Source organism: Pantherophis guttatus, chromosome 7 (assembly GCF_059756535.1).
Source record: "Pantherophis guttatus breed Tessera chromosome 7, ASM5975653v1, whole genome shotgun sequence".
Classification (NCBI taxonomy): Eukaryota; Metazoa; Chordata; class Lepidosauria; order Squamata; family Colubridae; genus Pantherophis; species Pantherophis guttatus.
Window position 1 is genome coordinate 90328268 of NC_142069.1, and position 17407 is coordinate 90345674.

The window sequence follows — 17407 nt, forward strand, 5'->3', positions numbered from 1 at the left end:
TCCCTCCCTTTATCTCTCTCCTTCTCTCTCCTCTTTCTCTCCCTTCCTCCTTTTATCTCTCTCTCTCTCCTCTTCTCTCCTCTCTTTCTCTCCCTTCCTCCCTTTATTTCTTTTTCTCTCCTCTTTCTCTGCTGTTTTTCTCACCCTCCCTCCTTTTATTTCTCTCTCCCCCTCCCTTTATCTATCTATCTCCCACCCTCCCTCCTTCTATCTTTCTCCCCTCTTTCTCCCCTCTCCCTCCCTATCTCTATCTCTATCTCTTCCCTCAAGGAATTACTCCCATGTTGCAACTCATTCGAGCGATTGTAAAGGACAAGGAAGATCCCACCGTTTGTCATTTACTCTTTGCTAACCAGGTAGGATCATTTTCTTTGCTCCCTTTCTAAGGAGAGCAGAGAGCATATCGGGCCGATGGCAGTATGTTATGGAGAATAAATAAAATAGGTGCTGATATTTCATGCTTGCAATATTCAAGCCTCATGTAGGTTTACGCAGGATATTTATTCCGCCATTTTCATTAGACCGTATTTTCAAAAGAAGCGTAAATGAAATTGTAGCTTTGCTTTTATTATCTTTCCAGTCACTACAAGCAAGAGACTGGTTCAGCAATTTTTGTAATATTCCAGCTTCACTCTGGATCCTTTCATTTTCATTTTTATTTTTGGGGGGAAATAATGAGAAAAATGCTTAAGTTAAGTATCCCAAAGGTGTTGTTTTTTTTTTTTCAAAAGGCAACTGGACTTTTTGGTTTTTTCTTTGAAGACGTTTCGCTTCTCATCCAAGAAGCTTCTTCAGCTCTTACTGGATGGTGGGGAATGGAAGGATTTATATTCCTTGCAGACAGCTGGTCATTTGCATCCTTTTAGAGGGTCATTGAGGCCACTTGGAGGTTTCTCTGTGTCCTCAGGGCCACCCGAGTAGAGAAAATGGGTGTGGAGCCTTCTTGGAACTGCTGAAAGGAACTGCAGAACCTTTTCAGCAGTTCCAAGAAGGCTCCACACTCATTTGCACTACTCGGGTGGCCCTGAGGACACAGATAAACTTCCACGTGGCCTCAACGTCTCCCTAAAAGGATGCAAATGACCAGCTGTCTGCAAGGAATATAAATCCTTCCATTCCCCTCCATCCAGTCAGAACGAAAGAAGCTTCTTGGATGAAAAGCGAAACATCTTCAAAGAAAAAGAAAGTCCAGTTTCCTCTTGAAAAAAGCACCTTTGGAACAACCATGACCTGGATGAGTGAGAATCTCCATAGATACTTACCGTACTTTTCGGAGAATAAGACGCACCGGAGTATAAGACGCACCTAACTTTTTTGGTGAGGAAAAGAAGAAAAAGAAATCTCCCTCTGCCTCTTAGCAATTTTGCCTCGTTGCAGCAAACAGCAAACAGCCTGCTTTACTTTCATTTTCGTTTTCAGCATAGCTTGATTAGCACAAGGGGGAAAAAAATCTGCTCCAGCAATTTACCTCCTTGCAGCAAGCAGCAGAGCTTGCGCAAAACAGCTGAGAGGAAATCAGCTGAGAGTCAGGAGGCCGATCCAATCAACTTGTGCTAATTAGGCTGTGCTGAAACTGAAAGGAGCTGTTTTTTCTTGCTGTTTGCTTGCGAGGAGGTAACTGCTGCGAGGCACAGGCCAAAGGGTGGGGGCCAGTGGGTGGGCGGGGCTACATTCTGTGTATAAGGCGCATCTAAATTTTCACCCCCTTTTAGGAGGGGGAAAAGGTGCATCTTATATTCCGAAAAATACGGTAAGTTAGCTGCTTCTAGTGGAAATTTTGTTAATGCAAGAACAGAGAAAATACATTTCCCTCTACACCAATCTAAAAATCTCCTCCAATTAAGTCGTTCTCACACGAGTGATTTGATAGTCGTAAATCCTCTCAACCAGAAATGGTTTAAAGTGTTCTAGACAGAAAACCGAATTAAATAGATTCATTTCAGAACTGAGTAGAACACTTCGGCATGGTGATTAACAGCTCAGAACAAATGCTTTTCAATTCAGTGTAATTACTCTGAACTTAATAGTACAGCGTCGTTCAGGAGTTATTTTTTGAGCAGACTCAATGATTACTGCTAGTGGTGAACTTTTTTGAGGTTTAAAATTTTGCTTGTTTTGCTTTTTGTTTCCTGGTCTGTCTGTTTGTCTTCTGTCTGTCTGTCTGTCTGTCTGTCTGGATGAATGGATGGATGGATGGATGGATGGATGGATGGATGGATGGATGGATAAGTGGGTAGGTGGATGGATGGATTGGTGTGGATGGATGGAAGGAAGGAAGGATGGATGGATGGATGGATGGATGGATGGATGGATGAGTGGATGGGTAAATGGGTGGATGGATAAGTGGGTGGGTGGATGGGTATGGATGGAAGGATGGATGGATGAACAGATGATCAATGGATGGATGGATGAGTGGGTCGGTAGATGGATGAATGTATAAGTGAGTGGATGGATGGATAGATGGATAAGTGGGTAGGTGGATGGATGGATTGGTGTGGATGGATGGATGGAAGGAAGGAAAGATGAATGGATGGATGGATGAGTGGATCGGTGGGTGGATGGGTAGATGGGTGGATGGATAAGTGGATGGATGGATAAGTGGGTGGGTGGATGGGTATGGATGGAAAGAAGGAAGGATGGATGGATGAACAGATGATCAATGGATGGATGGATGAGTGGGTCGGTAGATAGATGAATGTATAAGTGAGTGGATGGATGGATAGATGGATAAGTGGGTAGATGGATGGATGGATTGGTGTGGATGGATGGAAGGATGGATGGATGGATGGATGGATGGATGGATGGATGGATGGATGGAAGGAAGGATGGATGGATGGATGGATGAGTAGATCGGTGGGTGGATGGGTGGATGGGTAGATGGATAAGTGGATGGATGGATGGATAAGTGGGTGGGTGGATGGGTATGGATGGAAGGAAGGAAGGATGGATGGATGAACAGATGATCAATGGATGGATGGATGAGTGGGTCGGTAGATGGATGAATGTATAAGTGAGTGGATGGGTGGATGGATGGGTGAGTGAGTGAGTGGAAGGAAGGGAAGGAAGGACGGACGGATGGACCATCCACAATCAAACAAATTTTGATGGTTTAAATTTTGCTTCCAGGGTGGTTCGCTTTAGCTCTGGTTTCGTGGGATTTTTTTAAAGAGGGAATCGATATTCTAAGTTGTTCAGTGATGAATGTGTGAGATAAAACGGCAATATTGTTGTTTCCGGGACAGACCGAAAGTGACATCTTGCTGCGCTCAGAACTTGAGGAAGTACGAGCTCAACATTCAGCCCAGTTTAAGCTGTGGTACACATTGGACAGAGCCCCTGAGAGTAAGTAATCCAGCATACGGTTAAAATTAGAGGATGCTACAACATTCTGCTTAGTGGCTGAATATATAACAGAGCCCTGTAAAATTTTCGTGGAGCCACACCTAACTCCTGATGGCCGTGTGATTTCCTGCTGTCTTCTGATGTTTTTCCAGCTCACTACCCTAGTTTGCAATCCTAGGATTGTCCCATCCACATATTAACACATGCTTGACCTCAGTTAACTTTTTAAATCAAACCCTCATCTGTTTCGGATGGTTATCTACCATCTATGGACCTTCCTCAATTCCAACTCAACTTCTGGGGATCTATTAGAAGCCTCCATATTGTTTTCTTGGCAAGTCTTCAAGAGATGGTTGACAGTAGGTTCTTCTGGAACTGATACGTCTGCAAGAAAACCATCAAGCTCTCATAGCACAAAGGACCCCCCAGTCCTCCTCCCCTTTTCCTTCTCCTCCATTCCGTAAACCTCACTTTTTTCTACCCCTGACGAGGTGATCTAGTTGGGTCATGAAACGTCTGCAAGAAAGCCACCAAGCTCAGAGAGCGCCAAGGACCCCATAGCTCAACCCTGAGCTACAGATACTTTCTTGTATCAAACCCAAATTAGGGAACCCCCCTCAGATTGGCAATTTTCATAATGGCCCCTTTGATCAAACATTGAAGAGTATCATTAAGAGAAATTACAGCTAAGTGTAGGGCCCGGTGTCTCAACCCCAAGGATTAGTAGACTCCTATAGGTGTCTCATAGAAGGTTCTGGGTACAGAGTGATCCAAAATTTGCCCACTGCAACCTCAAACTAGGGTATTGTCAACTCGCAAAGCATCCCTGGCCTGCTCTCAAGTTGCCGTAGGCAAGGTGGATGGAAAACAGACGAAGCAGCACGGCAGCCAAAAACAGAAGCACATTCCAGACACATCTCTCAAGGCTGTCTCCCAGGGTTACCCACAGCGGCTTGAGGGGAGTGATCTCTACAACCCGCGAAATTGCTCCATTGGCAAATGTGACAACACACCCTGGGGGGGAGGAGGAAAACAGGGTCATGATTGGGCCGTAAATTATGTGGGGTCAGAGTTGGCTTGCTGTTCATGCATTCAGGCAGGTCTGTTCAATGATAGAAAGTTTGAAAATATTCTAGTTTTTAGAGTTAAAAAATGTGCCCACCATACTGTTCAATCATGAGAAAGGGATGGAATTGATGGAAGGCGCTGTAGATGAAGAAACATTTGCCCTCCCGTCTATTTCAAAGCCCCCCCCCCTTTGAAGATCCTGGGTGCTTTTTGTTGCTTTTTTTTTTTTTTGAAAGAGATAATAAGAGAAACGTGGTCTTTCCCAACACAGAGTGGGATTACAGCCAAGGTTTCGTGAACGAAGATATGTTGAAGGAACACATGCCTCCACCCCAAGATGACGTCCTCATCCTGATGTGCGGCCCACCGCCCATGATCCAGTACGCTTGCATTCCCAACCTGGAGAAATTGGGTTTCACCAAGGAGATGTGGTTTATTTACTAACTGGGAGTCAGGATAAAGTAGAAGGAGGGAGGAGGAGGGGAAAGAAGGAATGGAACTCTTGGGAATAAAACAGGGTAACGGAAACTAACTTCGGTAAATAGAAGTGGAACCGACGTTCACAGGAATTCCAACTCGCGCCCTCTTCTGTCTTTTTAATCCTGGCAAGCGGAAGCCTCAGCTAGACTGATTAACTGTGTTGTAGATCCTACTCTTTGCTTTGCTCTTGTGTATCAAATCTTGTCCTAAGGCAATTGAAGGAAGTTTGGGTCTTTTCATCCCGGATGGGCAAATGTCACCTGGGCCTCTTGTATCGCCAAAGAGTTTGTTGTGAGATCCAGGGAGAGAAGTGAAGGAGGCGACTTCACTCTCCCTGCTGTTTTCTGCACCAAAGCTTTAAATGCACACCTGTCTTTGCACCAACGTGTGTGTTTGTGTCCTTCTTCATTTGCATGGGGAAGGGGGAGGAGAAATTGCTTGACAGGCCAACCTACATAAACGTACTCGTCTAGCAAGCAGGGAATTGATTGGTTCTGTGCTTCCCAAATTATGGACGTGAAAGAGGGAGGTCCAATCTTGACATTCTTAATAGGGGCGCACCCCGTAGGACAGAAATGAGGAGTTGGCCTCTACTCTTCCTTCGGGCCTTTGTTTGGGGAGAGAATTTACAGCTGGGCTTTGCGTAGGGTCGAATAAGAGTGTGTATACGGGAGGCTCCCTCAACCGACCATTGTCCGAAGGATGGCCCTAAACACAGAATCATCTCCCAGAAACTTCCGGGGGGGGGAGGAATGTCAATTTGGTTGGAGGGATTGAAAGATGGACGATGGGATAGCCAGTTAGTGGAATGAGAAGCATCTATAGGCCGGCTTATCTTTTAAGTACACTCAATGGTGTATCAATCTAAAAGCAGAGGTCTTCAAACTTGGCAGCTTTAAGACTTGTGGACTTCAACTCCCAGAATTCTCCAGACAGCATAGAGTCTTAAAGCTGCCAACTTTGAGGACCCCTAATCTAAAGGAATTTCTTTAGCTGTTTTCCAAAGTTTCTGTTACGTTATTCTATTATTCAATGATCCTCTTTTAATTAGCTAAACATATACCTATGTTTATTTACATATATGTAGAGGTTACAAAATATATCCATGTATTGTTTCAGTAACCACTCATGCTGGCTGGGGAATTCTGGGAGTTTGAAGTCCGCTTATCTTAAACAGACCAAGGTTGAGTTGAAGTCCACCTAGCTTCAACAGCCCAAGGTTGAGTTGAAATCCACCTAGCTTGAAAAGCCCAAGGTTGAGTTGACGTCTACCTAGTTTAAACAGTCCAAGGTTGAGTTGAAGTCCACCTAGCTTGAAAAGCCCAAGGTTGAGTTGAAGTCCACCTAGCTTCAACAGCCCAAGGTTGAGTTGAAGTCCACCTAGCTTGAAAAGCCCAAGGTTGAGTTGAAGTCTACCTAGTTTAAACAGATCAAGGTTGAGTTGAAATCCACCTAGTTTAAACAGTCCAAGGTTGAGTTGAAGTCCACCTAGCTTGAAAAGCCCAAGGTTGAGTTGAAGTCCACCTAGCTTCAACAGGCCAAGGTTGAGTTGAAGTCCACCTAGCTTGAAAAGCCCAAGGTTGAGTTGAAGTCTACCTAGCTTGAAAAGCCCAAGGTTGAGTTGAAGTCCACCTAGCTTGAAAAGCCCAAGGTTGAGTTGAAGTCCACCTAGCTTGAAAAGCCCAAGGTTGAGTTGAAGTCCACCTAGCTTGAAAAGCCCAAGGTTGAGTTGAAGTCCACCTAGCTTGAAAAGCCCAAGGTTGAGTTGAAGTCCACCTAGCTTCAACAGGCCAAGGTTGAGTTGAAGTCCACCTAGCTTGAAAAGCCCAAGGTTGAGTTGAAGTCTACCTAGTTTAAACAGATCAAGGTTGAGTTGAAGTCCACCTAGCTTCAACAGCCCAAGGGTGAGAAAGCACTGCACTAGATTCTTTGCTCAACTGTTGTCTTGCCGCAAAAATAAAAAAATTTATATCATGCTCCTTCTTGCTTAAAGTGAATAAAACAGCCTTTCTACCTTTTTACTAACTATACCGAGGCCGAAGAACACCGGATCAGTTCATAACAAACAGTTTTGTATTGCTTTACCTGCCTACTCCGCTCTTTGAGTTTTTTTCAACTCTTTGTGGTAGAAATAAAACTTTTTTCCCCCTCCCTTAAGATGCCTTGCGAGTTCTTTTGATTCATTAACGTCGGGTTAAAATCAATTGGAAGGTTCTTGTTTGATCTCCTGTTTTGGTGTTCGCGCTTTTACAAGGTGACGTACAAAGAGAAAACATTGAACATGTTGAACATCTAACAAAATGAAATTCAACGGTGGAAAAAAGTAAGGTTCTACATTTAGGCAAGAAGAACAAAACGCACAAGTACAGTATAAATGGTACTTTGCTCAATAGTAGTAATTCTGAGAGTGATCTTGGAGTCCTAGCGGACAATCGCTTAAATACGAGCCAGCCGTGTGCAGCAGCTGCCAAGAAGGCCAACACAGTTCTAGGCTGCATCAACAGAGGGATAGAATCAAGATCATGTGAAGTGTTAATACCACTTTATAAGGCCTTGGTAAGGCCACACTTGGAATAATGGATCCAGTTTTGGTCGCCACAATGTAAAAAAGATGTGGAGACTCTAGAAAGAGTGCAGAGAAGAGCAACCAAGATGATTAGGGGATGATTGGAGGTTAAAACATATGAAGAACGGTTGCAGGAACTGGGTATGTCTAGTTTGATGAAAAGAAGGACTAGAGGAGACATAATAGCAGTCTTCCAATATCTCAGGGGCTTCCCCAAAGAAGAGGGAGTCAAGTTATTCTCCAAAGCATCTCGGGGTAGCACAAGAAGCATTGGATGGAAAGTAATCAAGGAGAGAAGCAACCTAGAACTAAGGAGAAATTTCTTGATAGTTAGAACAATTAATCAGTGGAACAACTTGCCTCCAGAAGTTGTGAGTGCTCCAACACTGGAAGTTTTTAAGAAGATGATGGATAACCATTTGTCTGAGGTGGTGTAGGGTTTCCTGCCTAAGCAGGGGGTTGGACTAGAAGACCTCCAAGGTCCCTTCCAACTCTGTTATTCTATTCTATTCTAAAAGTCAGCATTTTTGAGGGGGCTCATTCAGATCATCATTGACCAGCTTTGCAGGTTTGTCTTCTCGCCCCCTCCCTCCCTCTTGCAACAGGATGAATAATCCAGTAATAAGAATTGGGTTCTGTTTATAAAGGCATCTTCAGAAATTGACATTCTTGGTTCCCTCAAATGGGAGTTGAAAGAAAAGACATAGAATGACACTAATATCCACTCCAGGAGAGAGGGAGAAGGAAGGAAATGGAAAAGAGGGGAAGAAGTAGAGAATGGGAAGGAGGGAGTGGGAAGGAAGGAAGGAAGGAGACAACAGAAAAGGATGAAGGGGAAGAAGAAGGGAATGGGAGGGAAGGAAGGAAGACGATAGTAAAGGACTAAAAAGAAACTACATAAATATTTTGACAGTAATTTAGGTAAAGGGACAGATTTATCTATTGGGAGGCTAGTAAAGCCATTATCATGTGTTACTTTATACAATATCGTCTGGGGGGGGGGGATTCTGGAAAAGATGCAAAAGATATTGGACGCCATTAGAAAGAAATAGAATTGCATAAGACTCTCAAATTTCGCATCAGATCTATTAATTGATCAATTTATTACGCCAACAATCATCTACGCTAACAGTTCAAGAAACAGAAGTAACATTGAATCAGGTGAAGCAAAGATATTTTGAGTTTGCAAACAAACCAGGAAGATGGTTGGCCTATAGCAGGGATCAGCAACCTGCGGCTCTGGAGCTGCATGTGGCTCTTTCACTCCTCTGCTGCAGCTCCTTGTCATTCAAAATATGTGTCACAACCACCAATGTGCGACACCCGCCGGCACGTGATTTATTGAGCTTTTCAACCCCCGGTAGGCCAACCATGGATAAATCCAAGAAAAGAAAAGTTTCAGAAGAAAAACAAGAATGTTTAATTCAACTATATATGCTAGTTTTGTGGCCGCTTAAGAAATATCAGGCACGGGAAGGGTTTTGTGGCTCCCGGTGTTTTCTTTTCTATGGGAAACGGGTCCAAATGGCTCCTTGAGTGTTTAAGGTTGCAGACCCCTGGCCTATAGGCTAAGAAAGGAAAGGGAGAAGAGAATAATCGAAAAAAAATCGAGTATTTTCTTTGAAGTTAAACTGCTTAAAGACAAGTTTCGTTTTTAATTTTTTTCTTTAAAAAGAGTGTCCCGTTGGTACTTCGGCTTGGTTTTTAAGGCTCTTGATGAAAAATTATGTCCAACACAAATAAGGATTTGCTGGCATATTGCTTTGGAATATTCCTTTTTCTGCAATCACATTTTCCAACAGAGGGGAAAAAATGACTCCAACATTCCAACTAATCTGATCCAAAAAAAACAACAACCCTTCCTTCTCTTGCAAGTTAAAAAATTAGTAATAATAACTTGGTGTAATTTTTCCTCCTTCCTCCCCATTTCAATCCGATGAGTAGTTTGGAGAGAGGAATTCAACTCTTACTCATAATATTCCTAGGGAATGTATGAATCACAGTTGCGGTGTGGTTATTTTGGTTAGCCTGAGTAGCAGGCACAACACACAAATACAGAAATGTGGATTAGGGTCTCTGCAATTAATACGTTTTGTTCCGGAACCAGACGGGGGTGAAATGCTCCCGGTTCAGATTGGATCGCCTGATCCGGTAGTGATCGCGGCGGATGGTTCGGAGAACCGGTAGCAAAAATCCCTGCCCCCCTCCCATGCCCAGCTGAGCCGTGCAATCATCAGAAGTTGTTTTCTTTACTTTTAAAAGCATTTTTCTACAACCTCTTCAGCCGAAAAAAATACTTTTAAAAGTAAAAAAAAAAAAAAAAACCTGATGATCGCGCGGCTCAGCTGGGATCGTCAGAGGCTTTTAAAAGCATTTTTTTACAAACTCTTCAGCCAAAGAGATTGTAGAAAAAATGCTTTTAAAAGTTAAAAAAAAAAAGTCAGCCATGCCCACCCAGTCACATTACCCCACCACCACCAAGCCACGGCCACAGAACCGATAGTAACAAATTTTACATTTCACCACTGGAACCAGGTTATAGAAGAGGGAGGCAGTCATAGGCTAACACGCTTCCTACAGGATTTGATGGCTCTTAGTGCAAAGAACTCATGGCAAAAAAATAAAAATAAAAATCCATGGATGTTTAGAAAATAGTTTTTCCTTTATTACTTTGTCACCAAAGTGGCGTTGCTAAGTGCCTCAATTATTTATTTACATGTCCTAACTCAAAGCCTGGAGGAGCCTGGATAGCTCAGCAGACTAATGCATTGTAATTTAACTCCAGCTGTCTGCAATTAGTAAGTTCGAATCTCCCCAGGCTCAAGGTTGACTCAGCCTTCCATCCTTTCTAAGGTAGGTAAATTGAGGACCCAGTTTGTGGGGGCAATAAGCTGACTTTGTAAAAATATACAAAAGTATGAAGGCTATTGCTTAACGCATTGTAAGCCGCCCTGAGTCTCCGGAGAAGGGCGGCATATAAATCAAATTTAAAATTTTTTTTAAAAAAAAAAAAAGCTTTTGGGCAAAGCTTTTGATGGCAAAGCTTTTCGGCACCAAGTGCCCAAACTGGAACATGCGTGTGCACCAGTGGGGAAATGAAAAAAATTGTTGCTACCGGTTCTATGGGTGTGGCTTGGTGGGCGTGGCTTGGTGGGGGGGTCATGTGACTGGGTGGGAGTGGCGAACTTTTTTTTTTACTTTTTTAAAGCATTTTTTTTACTACGGGTTCCGGCGAGTAGATAGTAAAAAAAATGCATTAAAAAAGAAAAAAAACGGTAGTAAAGGTAAGTAGAACCCACCCCTGCTAAGCACATCTTAGCAAGCGTGAGCGATCATGTTACAAAGCCTGCGGCCTGTTACAGGAAGGTTATCAAACACTGCATAGCCTTCCGGCCTGTGAATCATTCCTCCAACGGCAGTGCCGTGTTTATATTTATAAAAAGTCATCTGCATTATTGCTCCATGACAAAGCTGTGTGTGTGTGTGTGTGTGTGTATCTTCAATAAATTTATTCTCTCTCTCTCTCCTCCCCCTCCCTCCCTCCCTCCTCCTCTCTCTCTCAGCATAATATATATGCTGAGTTCTGAGTAACCTCATTTACTAAAATCTAATAACTTTATTTCCAGTAGAGATAGATGATGGATGGATGGATGAACAGACAGATGAGAGAGATGATAGATAGATAGATAGATAGATAGATAGATAGATAGATAGATAGATAGATAGATGGATGGATGGATGGATGGATGGATGGATGGATGGATGGATGGATGGATGGATGGAATGAGAGATGATAGATTAGATAGATAGATAGATAGATAGATAGATAGATAGATAGAATTATAGATAGATAGATAATACAGAGATAGACAGACAGACAGACAGACACAGATAGACAGACAGATAGATAAATGGATGGATGGATGGATGGATGATAGATATGAGAGAGAGAGAGAGAGAGAGAGAGAGAGAGAGAGAGAGAGAGAGAGAGAGAGAGAGATGATATAGAAAGACATATACAATAGTGGCCAAAATTGTGGAAACCTTGATTAAAGATAATTTAATCAAGAACGTAATACAATAACTTTTATGAACGATTTGCTATTAGAATAGCAGTTACTTTATAAAGAAGAAAAGTGAAACCGAGATATACAAAAATTATCCCCATGTTGGGTTAATACTTAATTGGGGTAACCTTTAGCATGAATGACGGCCTTACGCCTTCCCATGGAGTGAACCAAGTCTTTGAATTCTGCAGCCGTTCTCATGTGAAACCAAGACTGAATGATGGCTTCTATTAACTGGGTTTTATTGCTGGGTGGCTTCTGACTTACAAGTTTCTTTAGTTGGCTCCATAGATTTACAATTGGGTGAAGGCCTGGGCTATTCCCAGGCCATTCCAGCAGTGGAATAGGATTATCTTGAAACTCCAAAAAAAAAAAAGAAGTTATTTTTTTAGCCGTCAAACCTCAAAAATACACTTTCCCCAAAAGGTTTCCACAATTTGGCCACTACTGTAATATATGTCTTGTGAGTTCTAGTCCTTCCTTAGGCACGAAAGCCAGCTGGGTGACTTTGGGCCCAACATACCTGACAGGATTGTTGTGAGGAAAATAGGAGGAGGAAGGAAAATTAGGTTCATTGAGTGATCTTTAACAATCTAATAAGTAAATAAACACGATTCATTTTATTTCTCAGTAGGTTTTTATTTCTTTAACACAGCAATACATATATTTCCACTGACCTCGTTGTACACAAAACATCCCAACAAAATACCATAATGATATTTCATTTTGTGTGCATTTATATAAACCCCTTGGCTTAATTAAGAGCCTTATATTACTCTCCCCAGACCCGTAGTAATAATAATAACTATTTTCCTAACCAGAAAAAAAAAAAGACAGCCATATTCATCATAAGTAAAAAAATTAATATATCTTGATTCTCTTCATAATGCATAACAGCTTTTTTTTTTTTTTTAATGGTTGCATTGCGATTTGATTCTTTGGATTAACGTGATTTTTTGCATCTGAGCTTGATTTTTCTGGTATATTTTATCCAAATAGTGCAAAATCTGTTTTTCAGGGAGCAGAAGATACAATTTTGTATTAGTCGAATTTTACCAAGTAATCTGAATGGGCTGCTGGTAGGGGAAGTCTATTGCTTTTAACTAAAGAAGTGAATTTCTCAATTCATAAATTACCTTTATTTACAAATGTTGTCTGCCTTTCATTCGAACAAGCTCAGGAACTCAGTGAAAAAACAGTTGTGAATCGATTTAGAAAATTATTAAGGGGAGTCCTTGCTGCGTTACACCGTATTGAGGAAGCTTTTCGAGGCTTTAAAAAGGCGAAACCCGATAATTTTATAGAGCAACAGCACCATGAATTTTTAATCATGGGTCCAACTCTAAATAAATGTAGCAGAAATTCTTAGATTAGCACCAATTGGCAAAGAGTTCAATTTCCATCCAATGTGACATATTTCCAAATGAAACCGAAGCTCATCCGAAGCAGAAAAGGAAAGGCAACTAACTGTCGAAAAATTAACCTTTCAGGAAACAAGGTAAAATGAAAGTTGAAAGTCTTTATCCAATCAAAAATGCTACAATCCCAAGAACCGATGAGATTCAATGGAAGGGATCCACCAATAACCGCTAATATGCCCAAAACTTATCTAGCTATTCTTGCAAAAAAAAAAAAAAAAAATCTTTGGATCAGCGATTCCAATGTTGAGGTCCACACTATCTCTACAGCACCACCTGATAATCCAGACAGTAAATTCCAAATCTTTGCATTCCCCATCGCTTCAGGCAGAAAAAAAGGGGAAATTAAAATTAAAACATTCGAAAGTGATATTGAAACAGGAAAAGAGAGGGAGAGAAGGGGGGGGGCCTGGCCAAGATTTTTCAATCCGAATTGTTGATCAGAAAGGTTGGCAGTTTTTTTTTTTGTTTTTTTTTTAAATTTGATTTATATGCCGCCCTTCTCCGAAGACTCAGGGCGGCTTACAATGTGCTCAGCAATAGCCTTCATCCTTTTGTATATTTATACAAAGTTCAGCGGTTCGAATCCCTAGTACAGGGGGCTGGACTAGATGACCTCCAAGGTCCCTTCCACCTCTATTACTGAGTAAAGTCTGATCATTTAAAAAAAAAAACCACAGTAAAAAAGACATGCTTTATCTTTAACATGTATAAACATTCAATAGGTTATCGTAAACGGTCGTTCAAAGGCAAGATTTCGTATTTGAATTTAATACTGTAAAATAACGTGGATTGACTAAAATTCCTCGTCATTAAAAGGTAAAAAAAAAAAAGAATTTGCAATCCAGGAAAAAAAAAATCTGGCCTCCAGATTTTCAGTTGCAACACACTAAACTTTAAAATGTTATAAAAAATTGTTATTTTATAAAAGGGAAATGGGGACAATTTTCAACACTGCAGGTCCAGAGAAATTTTCAAGAGATTCCGTTCTCAATGTCAGAGAAAAAAATCCTTCCTGCAAGATAAGAGAATTGGAGTTCCGTGCAAGCAGTTTGCAAGATGAATTGGTTTCTCCAGGATCCAGCTGGGTTTTGAGGCTTTTAAAACACATCACAGTATAAAACTTCCGGCCCCATTATGTACTCAATACATATATTTTTTTTTCATAAAAACTGCATTTAAAAAAACAAGTCGCACAAGATTTTCAACACGTGGCTGATTCGAAGAAGAGGAAAATTATTTTTTTTATCTTGGCAATGGATGCTAGTGTCAGAGGTCTGCAGAGGGTTATTTCTTCCCCCCACCCCCTCTATTTTTTTTTTTTTTGCATTACTGGAGTAAAAAGAAAATTACAAGGGTACATTATGGCACATTGTACACACTAAAACATTATGCTGTAGAGTCTTATTTAGAGGAATGGCACAAATTGCTATGCCAGACGGGGTGGGGGGTGGAAGGGGTTAGGAGGTCCTTTCTTCCCGTCTCATCAGTTGACCAGAACTTGGACTTCTTACGATCATTCCCCTCTCCGCCATCAGTTCTTGCAAACCAGAAACAAAACAAAACAAAAAAATGACTTCACACGAGGTGCGGTGTCCATCACACACAGCAGCAGGGCTCCAAATAGGTCCCCGGCTGCCCCGGTCACACATTCGAGTCCTCGTCTGTGATACTGGCACTGGGAGAACGGGTGGCCAAGTCCCTGAACATGTCGTCTTCCTTCAACATGTGCTGGGAAGAGAAAGCGTAGGCGAATTAATTGGCGGGAGATCAGGAAAAAAACCCCATTGGAAGAAAGGGAGGGAGGGAGGGAGGAAAAGAGAGAGCAGAGAGACACAGGAAGGAAGGAAGGAAGGAAAAGAAAGAGAGACAAATAAAGAAAAAGAAAAGAGAGAGACAAAGAAAGAAAGAAAAGGAAGGGAGGGAGGGAGGGAGGAAGGAAAGAAAGAAAGAAAGAAAGAAAGAAAGAAAGAAAGAAAGAAAGAAAGAAAGAGAAAGAAACAAAGAAAGGAGGGAGAGAAGGAGGGGAAGGAAGGAAAAGAGAGAGAGACAAAGTAAGAAAGAAAAAGGAAGGAAGGAAAGAAGGAAAGAAGAAAGGAGAAGGAAGGAAAAGAAAGAAGGAAAGGAAGGGGGAGGGGAAGGAAGGAAAAAAGAGAGAGACAAAGAAAGAAAATGGAAAGAAGGCAGGAAGGAAAGAATGAAGGAAAAAAGGAAAAAGGAAAGAGAAAGAAAAGAAAGAAAGAAAAAGAGAGGGAGGGAAAGAAAGAAAAAGAAAAGAGAGGGACAAAGAAAAAGAAAATGAAGGAAGGAAGGAAAGAAAGAAAGAAAGAAAGAAAGGGAGGGAGGGAAAGAAAAAGAAAAGAGAGACAAAGAAAGAAAGAAAAAAGAAGGAAACAAGGAAGGAAGGAAGGAAAGAAAGAAGAAAGAAAGAAAGAAAGAAAGAAAGAAAGAAAGAAAGAAAGAAAGAAAGAAAGAAAGAAAGAAAGAAAGATGTTCTGCATAGTTCTTAAGACAGAAGGACTAGTGGACTGTATCAATTAAACAATGACTTACAGTCAAGTTGTTGATGCCTTCAGAAAACGCTCCAATCTGCCTCACGGTCCCTTCGGAATCTTCCATCTACAAGGAAGGAAAAATAATAGGGTGATATTCATATAAATTTGTATTATATAATATAACTATGTTCACGAACATAAATGCTAAAATTGGACACCTATTCTTGAAGTTTAGGCAGTGCTCGATTAAGGAAAGGCGAGAAATATAAAACCTTGGATTGATGGAGCTTTTCGCACATCCGTAAACGCACAAAAGTTTCTTGCATGAGAAGCGAAATGTTTTTAAGGAACAACAACCAAGAAAGACCAGGTGCCTTTTTTGAAAAGCATTTTTGGGATCACCATAAAATGGATAATTGAGAATCTCTATAGACATGGGCGCAGTGGCTCAGTGGCTAAGACACTGAGCTTGTCGATCGAAAGGTCGGCAGTTCAGCGGCTCGAATCCCGAGTGCCGCGTTTTACAACCTTGTTTGTAAAAAAAACCCTGATTTTATTTTAGTAAACTAAGGTTTGAACAGACTTTGTGTGTGCTGCGTTCCTTGGGGTCCGTAGCTGGGACAGAACAGGTTAACATTAAAGGACAAAGAATATTTTTTAACTTGGGATGTGTTTTATTAATGGTTAGGTAATAAAATTAGAACTTAGAAGTTGGAAGAATGCTATTATATACAAGTAAAGAATATTATTACTATTATTATTATAATATATATATATATATGTAGGTCTTTGGTTATTCGAGTCTTCTCCCACGTAAAATTGGAAGTGTCTTGGCGACGTTTCGACGAAGTCTCATTCGTCATCTTCAGGCTGGTGTTCTCAGCTTCATGCTTCCAGGAGCAATGTGAGATCGCAGCTGTCTCTTCCTTTTAACTGCTAGTGGGGGTGTGAGCTGATTGGGTGGGAACTTGGCTGTGTTCTGATTGGGTGGAGGTGTGTTCTGATTGGTTAGGGGCTTGGCTGTGCTCTGATTGGATGATTAGCAGTTAAAAGGAAGAGACAGCTGCGATCTCACATTGCTCCTGGAAGCACGAAGCCGAGAACACCAGCCTGAAGATGACGAATGAGACTTCGTTGAAACGTCGCCGAGACACTTCCAATTTTACGTGGGAGAAGACCCGAATAACCAAAGACCTACATAAAAACACCCGAGAAAACCTGAGTGTGTGTGTATATATATATATATATATATATATATATATATATATATATATATATATATATATATATATGATGTATGTATGTATGTATGTATGTATGTATGTATGATGACTCAGACAATACGCCCTTTACTAAATACTTATAAATGTTAAAGAAAAATGTATAAATAAAAATAAAATTAAAACAAAAAAGACAGAGCGTGACGGACAGCCCACGAATCGTTCTGTTTTAACCCGAAATACCTCTTCCAATCTGTCCAGATCATCATCGTCGTAAACTCTGTTATCTAAACCCGGTTTAAAGCCTTTCTTGGATCCGGTTCCTGCCGCCTGACCCAAATCCATAGGGCACACGTACTCTTCTCCCCCGTCGTCTTGCTTCTTCTTCCTCAAATTCCCAAAGTTACTGAAGGCGAGTTTCTTTGGCTGAAAGAGAAAAGCCCAGCAAAGTCTTCAGCACAGGTAGTCCTCGGGTTACGACCGCAATTGAGGCCAGAATGAGAGATGTATAGGAGTAGCAGTTTTTTCTGAGATCGTGCAGCAAATTTTGAGGACAAGCCAGTGGTGGGTTTGAAATTTTTTTACTACTGGTTCTGTGGGTGTGGCTTGGTGGGCGTGGCAAGGCTTGGTGGGTGTGGCTTGGTGGACATGGCAGGGGAAGGATATTGTAAAATCTCCTTTCCCTCCCAACTCCAGGGGAAGGTTACTGCAAAATCCCCATTTCCTCCCGATCAGCTGGGACTAGGGAGGC

At 41.5% G+C, this 17407-nt stretch overlaps 2 protein-coding genes across 42 annotated transcripts in view; one reads left to right on the top strand and one right to left on the bottom strand.

Moving 5' to 3' along the window:
• The window catches only part of LOC117675797 (NADH-cytochrome b5 reductase 3-like), a 35784-nt gene extending 28737 nt beyond the window's left edge, over positions 1–7047 (top strand). For both annotated transcript variants that reach the window (XM_060694881.2, XM_060694882.2), the window contains exons 7-9: positions 271–356; positions 3243–3342; positions 4682–7047. In XM_060694881.2, coding sequence (XP_060550864.1) covers positions 271–356; positions 3243–3342; positions 4682–4854 — 359 coding nt within the window. In that variant the 3' untranslated portion in view covers positions 4855–7047. The remainder of the gene's footprint in view (positions 1–270; positions 357–3242; positions 3343–4681) is intronic.
• A 5094-nt stretch (positions 7048–12141) lies between these two features.
• Positions 12142–17407, bottom strand: part of PPFIBP1 (PPFIB scaffold protein 1) — a 98067-nt gene continuing 92801 nt past the window's right edge. For all 40 annotated transcript variants that reach the window (XM_087873448.1, XM_087873447.1, XM_087873443.1 and 37 more), the window contains 3 exons: positions 16900–17082; positions 15495–15560; positions 12142–14672 (listed from right to left, as the gene is read on the bottom strand). In XM_087873448.1, the coding sequence (XP_087729574.1) occupies positions 14586–14672; positions 15495–15560; positions 16900–17082 (336 nt within the window). In that variant the 3' untranslated portion in view covers positions 12142–14585. The remainder of the gene's footprint in view (positions 14673–15494; positions 15561–16899; positions 17083–17407) is intronic.